This window comes from Archocentrus centrarchus, unplaced genomic scaffold (assembly GCF_007364275.1).
Source record: "Archocentrus centrarchus isolate MPI-CPG fArcCen1 unplaced genomic scaffold, fArcCen1 scaffold_38_ctg1, whole genome shotgun sequence".
NCBI classification, from domain to species: Eukaryota; Metazoa; Chordata; class Actinopteri; order Cichliformes; family Cichlidae; genus Archocentrus; species Archocentrus centrarchus.
Window position 1 is genome coordinate 2,308,596 of NW_022060265.1, and position 8,223 is coordinate 2,316,818.

An 8,223-nucleotide genomic window follows, 5' to 3' on the forward strand; every position below is an offset into this window, starting at 1 on the left:
AAAAAAAAACCGGGTCATCTTCGCTTTATCCGTGACTTTGGAGTGGTTGCGGCACGCCTGAACGAGAACCGCGCGCACGCATGTGTGTGTGTGCCAGCAGATCTACTTAGCAGACCCACTGACATTAAAGACAAGTAAACAGTGCCTGCAGACGGGGCCAGAGCAAGGGGCGGGTGCTCGCCATTGGTTAGCAGAGGCTGTGAAGTGAGTTTCTCCTCCCCGGTAGTAAAGATGACGTAGTGAATGAACCCCTTTCTCCCCCTCTCTCTCTCACCGACTAGCTGGCTTTAGATAACTTCAGTATCAACTGGCCACTTGTGACCCTGTGCCTGGACGTTCTTGTTCTACCTTGCCAAACATCGCTGAGACTGACAGCTGACAACTGTCGCGTTGAGGATGAAATGCCATGCGAAGGGGAAAAGGGAGGAATACGAAGAGTTTCCAGTAAAAGAAAAACAAGCTCTGTTGTGACTATATAAAGAAAAGACAAAAGAGGACAATATCTTAGGAGGAAGAGTCGTTTGGACGTTAATGTGAGGCCTCATGGCAGGTCAGTAGGACGGGTCTAGACGGGCTGCACGGAAAACCGACCCTTGTGGTCGGAAGCCAGAGGCTTCCCCGCCGGGGAGATCATTCATGATGCGGACATCTGGTCTGAGCAACTGGTAACCAGCGAAGGTGTGTTCATTTACTGCTGCAGCATCCGACAAGGACCTGCGTTTACTGTGTGCGGTGTGTGTGTGTGTGTGTGTGTGTGTGTGTGTGTGTGTGTGTGTGTGCGTGCGTGCGTGCGCCCGCGCGTGCGCGCCCGAGTCCGTGTTTTTGTGTGTAACTATGAGTCTTGTCACGGGCTTCCCTCACCACCCGGTCATGCACCACCACGACAGCCACCACTATTCCCTGCATGCGGCGGCGGCTAGTCGGTGTCATGAGGACACCGGCGCGCCACCGTACTTCACAAGCTGGCTGATAAGTCACGCGGATATGTCACCCACCGAGTACAGCCTGGCGCCCGGCTACAGCCCAGAGTACCATGGCAACAATAGCAGTGGGTCGACCGGAGGGTCAATCGGCCTGGACCCACACCATCACCACTACTACGGCCCTGGCGGGTTAGTTCCAGGACCAGGCACCATCTCGCTGAACGGAACCGCGGTCGGTATGCACCACCACCACCACCACACACATCCTCGAACCGTGAAGCGAAGACCAACGGCCAATCGCAAGGAGAGGCGGCGGACCCAGAGCATCAACTCAGCCTTTGCGGAGCTGCGGGAATGTATCCCTAATGTCCCGGCCGACACCAAGCTATCCAAGATCAAGACGCTGCGCTTGGCCACCAGCTACATCTCCTACCTAATGGACATCCTCGACAAGGACGGACAGCACGGAGACACCCAGGCTTTCAAGGCCGAGCTAAAAAAGACGGAGGCTCGGGAGGAGCGGCGGAAAAGAGAAGCGGTAAGATGAGCACTACGGCCAACGTTTGTTATGAAAAGGAGATTAATAGGCAGTTATCATAATACCCATTTTAGTTATTAGAGACTTAACTATAGTATTGTGTCTGGTTAGCGGGTTTAATTCATTAGTAAACTGATCTAAGACTCCAATAGTTAGAATTAGGTTTATTTTCTGAGAAAATTTGGAACAGTATAAAATAGCCAAGCTTTATAATTAAAGGTCAGGAAAGATTAGAAATTCTGTAGACGTGTTTTATATTTGGCTGAGCAGACGCTGTTTTTAAGGCCTTTTAAAGAGCTCCGGCCTGAAAAGAGTTAAGGACCAGATGTAATGGAGGATAAACCATCGCGCAGCGGTCACCTTATATTTAAGGCTAATTATGGGAGTTCATTTTTACCTGACTCGACAAATGACCTAAATTCATAGATTTATTTTTTTACAGAGAATTAATACAGCGGATTCTGTCCTGACACTTAATTGTTTATGTTTCTTTAATTATTTGACAAAGATTGAAGGCCACGTTTAAGCGCGCCGTGAACGCCCTGTCTTCACAAAGTGTGCTGTAACGGAGAGGCTGCAGCTGACAGCACACAGAAACTTTCATTTTGTGTCTTAGTGAACGTTCATCGTTCTTTTAAAACACTGAAGCACGCTGCTGTCTTTCTCTAGCAAATCCACACAAAGAAAAAACTGTGTAAAAATCAGTAATACCTAGTCTGCAATTAATAAAAATATGGGACAGCTTCCCGTTTTACACTACATGAAGTAGAACCAGCAAATTTGAAAATTAGTTTTAGTTCAGAGTAAATTTTGTTTTTGCTCATGAGTCCAATTTTTTTTCATCAATAGGCTTTGAATGTAGTGGCAGCAAACATGGTTAAAATACATTTTAACTTTGCTCTACAACAATGGTGATATAATCAATTTTTAATTGTTTGATTCATTACATTAAATATACTTTTTGCATCATAACAAAAGAGGCTCAGTAAATAAATCTATCTATCTATCTATCTGCTGTAATTTGACTGATATTCACCAACAATTCACAAATACTTTGCATATTGCCTGCAAGCTAATGGACCAGGGGACAAGCAGGAGATAGATGGCCCTGTAGTCTTAATACATGATGCGTATTAATACACACAGTGCTGTGATTTAAATGAAACTTTAATTGTAAAGTGTCAAAGAAAATTCATATTTATTCTATAATTAGCATGCATCCCTTATCCATATAGACATTAAATCACTGCATAAATCTGGAGCTCATTTAGACTTTCAAACCAGCCAACTGTACTCTCTTTAGAGGAGTGAGGAGACTGGGGCGCGAGCAGAAACCAAGCTGCCATGCTCGAGGAAAGGGGAAGCAGCAGTGCAGGCTCATGCTGTGCAGGAATTACACTGTACAAAAATGGAGGGTAATCTTATAACCCCACTTGTTTAGGGCTCGGCTGCTGAAAAAGCCAATGAAGTGATATAAATAGTAAAATATAAGTGTTTTTGCATATTTTTGTAATGAGCACATGACTCCTTAAGCATTGATCACTCAAGGAAAATAATATATTTCATCACAAACAAATATTGTACACAAAACTGTCATAGAGTACAAATGATCAAATCTGTATAACAGTGGTTGCCATTCTCAGACAGTTTGGAGCCAGGAGGGGCCAGGTGCAGCCATACAGACAAGCCACAAATATGCTTCCTGTATTTTATTGTGCCACTTTATCATCCTTAAAGCTAGCAGGATTACCCACTGTTGGTACTACCAAGATATCAGCTATGCTCCAGCGTTAGAAGGCCATGCAGTGGTGTGGTATTTATTTGTTTGGCATATCCAAGACCTTTAAACCCATTTCTACTGCCTTTACCTGTCTTTGGCATTCAGCTGATCCACACACACTAGTGTAAATCTGTTCATTTCAAACACAATAGAAAGTATTATCAAATAGCTGCTGTTTTATTCATATTTATATGATCATAAGTGGTTGTCTTTATTTACTACTACAAACAAAAATACCTGTGTCACTGATTCATGCTTCTGCATTTTGCCTCATTGACCATTTATCTCAGGATAAATATCAGCAGCACTACAAGGTGTGTTAGCCACAGTGAGCACGTCGTCCTGCAGAGAAGAAGAGTGTGAAATGCCCATGTGTGGTGTTGTTTGTTCTGCAGACACAACAGAAGGGAATCACTTTTTCCTGTCTGATGTCTGTAGGAATCATGGTGCATAACTGAAGTGAGAGAGCTTTCTTTCTTCCTTCATATTTTAATAAGAAGATGTAGTTGCAAAATCTTTAAATATATAATAAGATGAAGCATTACTGTACTAGATCAGTAAATTATCATAATGATGCTTCTGTTCATCAGCATGCTCTTACATTACTGATGAAGTGGTTAACCAAGAAGAAAATTCAAAATGTACTTAAGAGGATGGACCTCTAACAAGAGGAAGGGGGGGGGGGGGGGGGGGGGGGGGGGGGGGGGTGTCAGTCATTCCTTTTTCTACGTCACAGGGAATTAAGATGCAGATTTTAAGCAATTCATAGTTGTTTTTTTTTTTTTTTCTTTGATTGTTTCATTGATTCAGTCTACACAAAATAAACGTCGTGGATGCTGGACTGATATATATATATATATATATATATATATATATATATATATATATATATATATATATATATACTATATATATATATATATATATATATATATATATATCCGCCGAGAATAGAAACTGAATATGAAAAAAAAATCAACAGGCAAGAGCAACGAAACACCGATATGTGTGTGTGTGTGTGTGTGTGTGTGTGTGTGTGTGTGCTTGATATCGATATAGCAGAGATTTTCTTTTTCTATCACGGTCATCAATTTAATGGTTTTAATAAAATAGTATACTTGCCGATCAGGTGTATCTTAAAACTTGACTTATCCTAATGTCTCTCCCTAAATCCAGTGTGTAACACGGAAAATTTTCACGCATTGTCAGCTAAAAGCAAATTTCGCATTGATAGTTAAATATTAAAATTCGTCACGCTTCTTGATATAATAACAGGAAAAAACATGCAAAGTTTTGAAATGAATTAAGAATAATAATAATAAAAGCACTCTCTTTACTCGAGTTTTGGGCGATCTTGCAGGTGGCCTGTCGTCTTTGAACGATACGTGTATTTATTTTATCTGTGTGACGTGTTAAAGCTCACCCTGCACATTGAAGAAGGCCTGAACGCCACGGCTTCAGCTACTCAGTAGCTACATTGTTGCTTCCCCTCTTGTGCAAGATGGATGGTGGCTGGTGGATTATGTGTGTACTGACCTGCAGAGTGGTTTACCGCTGCAGAATTAGAGCAGGCTGTGTTCGCTCAAAGCAAGCGTTGTCGCGCTTTTATGGAGTTTGATGTAAGGGGTAAAATATGACTGAGCCGGAGATTCAGTCCGGAGTCATCAGCGCTCATAGTCATAGACCAGAGTTCGTTCATGAGTTACACTGGCTCTTTGCCCCTGACATTTACAATAACGCAATTAGAAAGTTGTCAAGCACTTTTAATCAATGGACATTATTATTATTATTATTATTATTATTATAAAAAGAAACACACACAAAGCTAAGGGATCAACAAAATAAAACGGTAATAATGAAGTAATACGGTAAGTTGCGCAAACGGGAAAATGTAAGAACAGCATAAAAGGCTTTAGATCTGTAACTACTCTTCTATTTACTATCTCGCTGTTCTATATACCATCCTGGGACCTGAGCTCTTGTTTGTGATGCATCTTTAATTTCTCCTGGATCTTTGTGATTAGATGGACCTGATATGCTTTGAAAATTTATTGTTTCCCGAAACAGGTCTCTCTTGCAAATGAGACAGAGTCTCAATGGGACCTGTATAAATAAAGGTTAGGGAAAAAAATAAAAAAAATAAAATATGTATTTATACTGAGCTTCCTCTTCGCGCTGTCTGCCTATCTGAAGACTTTTTTGTTAATCAGTTTATTTTATAGCATAACACAACAAAGTCCATATGGCTTAACCAAGTATAAAACACTGCTGAGCAGAATGAAGTATAAGATGCAGCAAAGCCAAAATATATGTGGACGCAGGGTATTAAAGTGGATACTTATTTTCCAAAATATGTCCCATATTTTGAAACCGCAAGTTTCGGCTGACGCTTCAAGTTATGAAGCCTCACGAAAACAAACAAACAAACAAAAAAAATTCTAATTTGTTGATCTGGGGTCTTTATTTGCTTTTTTCAGTTTAATTTCAACACGCAATGTGAACATTGGCTATTTCACACGAGTAGGTTAATAATTTGTACCGGAGAATGAACTAAACGTGGAGCAAAGTAGCTGGGCTTAGCCTGGAGGCAAAGTGATGCCGCTGTAAGACAGATTTAACGTGCTCCTTTCTAAAGCAGGCCGCAGCCTGCTGACCACTGCGAGTGTTTCACGCTCATGTCTGTCGCACAATTGTGCCTGAGTAGCTACAGTAGCTTCTCTCTCTGCCAAACGCATGACTCTTTTGCTCGGTTATTTCTCATTAATTGTCCCGCCGTTGTTTTGCACAGTGGCATACCTACAGTTTATATGCCAATGCGAAAACATCAAGACACTGCAGACACGCTGTTGTGCAGCGAAAGAGAGAATAGATACAGTAAATAAAATAATAAGAATAAATCTCATATTTCTGCAGGTGGAGGTCCCGAAGACTTCATCCTCCATCTCCTCGTCAGCGGGCGATAAGAAGACTAAGGGTCGGACGGGATGGCCTCAGCATGTTTGGGCTCTGGAACTGAAGCAGTAGCCCACCCCCTCAGCACCCCTTTCCTTCCCCGGTTCCGTCGTCAAAGAGAGCTGCGGACAAGAGCGAGGCGCGCTGACAAACTGTAACGGCGGCCGTCCTGGCCTCCTGTGGCTTCCCACACAAGCAGTATACCGGGACAGTGCGTGTAGCTGTGTACAGGTGTGACGCGAAGACAGTGACAGTTTGCTGTATCTTAGCCCCCCCCCCCCCAACACAGACACAGTGTTACCATTAATCAGCAAAGGCCCACCTTATATTCTAACTTAAGAAGACGCAGACATGAAACACGTTTTTAATTGCAACTGTTCGTTTACACCAAGCATTCCATAACATAACGGTGTGTCGGTGGTTGTGTTTAACGTCAGTGAAAGTTAGTGTAGGCTTGACTCCGTGTCATGGACTAAACGAGTGGTCCGTCTGTACAAGCTGCTGAGTTATGTTCTACCACTGCTGGGCCGGTCGTCCCCCCCCCCCCCCCCCCCCCCCCCCCCCCCACACACACAGACACACACACACACAGACAGATTCAAACACGGGGGTCTTGAGGTGCTCTCTGCTTTATTTAACGGAATATATTTATGTGCAATGGGGCCGTTAGAAGGACGCGAACAGCCATTGTGAGTGATACAGAGAATCTGTGATTAGAGGAGAAGGTGTGTGTGAACTCTGCTGTCTCTGCGTCCTTCTCTCGCAGTTTATTGTTGTAAATGTAGTGACGTCATGGCGGTGACGACGTGTACACGTTGTGAAAATGTCTCGGGAAATAATGGTTTATGTGTGATGTAAACAGTGTCACGAATAAACCACCACCTGGTAACTGTTAACTGGTAACTGACTCAGCTGGTCAGACTGCTTTCTCCTGCACTAAAGGCGTTTTAAGTCAAAACAAAAACCAAATTGGAAATTATGTCACATGTTTAATAACATTTCAACGGGTTAACTCAGTGGCAAGAAAAAAAAGGAGCAGTCCATATAATAAATGTTATTAAACTTCAAATCTAGCTTTGTCTGTTTTTAAGGTGACACTTGTGAAAGGTGTTTTTGAAGCCTTTTCTCAGTGCTCAATATCATATTACTGCTGTGTTAATGTTCTTTAACTGCAAGAAATTTGGAGAAATGGTACAAACACATTTTCAGGTTTAGTGCACTTCATGAGGCCAGAAGGTTAAATCCTGTGAGGCCTAAATACTCATAACCCCTGATTCGCTGTTAGAGTACCTCGCTTTTTGCATTTGAAAAATGTTTCTGAAGTACTGCTGAAAAAAAAAGGGGGGGGGGGGGGGTCTACAATGAATAATTCACCAATGATGACCTGGACCTCTCTAAATTAATGATAACTTTTCTCTAAAATACATAAAATATAACATTTATGAAATTATGTATAACTCTGTATAAGTCACTTCAAACACATTTCAGATTTCATGTTGATGTATTTTTAGCTTTTGTGTGGCATGAAATCATACAGAAAATAGGATCACGATCGAAGGCTGGGTTAGGTGGGTGGTGAAACCAGCAACTGCACACTGACATTTGGACTCACTGAGTTCTTGATCAGCCAGTAGTGGAAAGTTGTGAAGAACACAACACAGCACAGCAGTGTTTTAAAATACAACATTTTGATCAACATTAATGCAGGTGCTTCCATCCACTTCTGCTTCTCATACCCTGCTGATAGCCATGTTTAGCTGGAGTCCCAGTTTATATTTACACGAGTAATAAAAACTCCACCAAGAAGTGTTTTTTACATGGTTTCAGTGTAACAAAAGCTTAAATGATCAAATATATCACCATGAATTAAAGATCATGTTTAATTCATGCCAAACATTTGATGACACATCAGATTTCTCTGGTGTCCATGTATGTGGCACTATTTACAGGTAGGTTCAAAGGAGCTCCACCTAAACTGATTTGTCGATGCTTCAGTTTTAATAATCTCACTCTGATACTGAACCAATACT

General features: G+C 41.9%; 1 protein-coding gene across 1 annotated transcript; it reads left to right on the forward strand.

The window, feature by feature from the left end:
• Nucleotides 1-280: 280 nt before the first annotated feature.
• hand2 (heart and neural crest derivatives expressed 2) lies at nt 281-7,477 on the forward strand. The gene is made up of 2 exons (XM_030724632.1): nt 281-1,461; nt 6,155-7,477. Exons 1-2 carry the CDS (start codon nt 835-837, stop codon nt 6,263-6,265), a joined length of 738 nt encoding a protein of 245 aa, XP_030580492.1. The 5' UTR covers nt 281-834; the 3' UTR covers nt 6,266-7,477.
• The last annotated feature ends 746 nt before the right edge of the window (nt 7,478-8,223 follow it).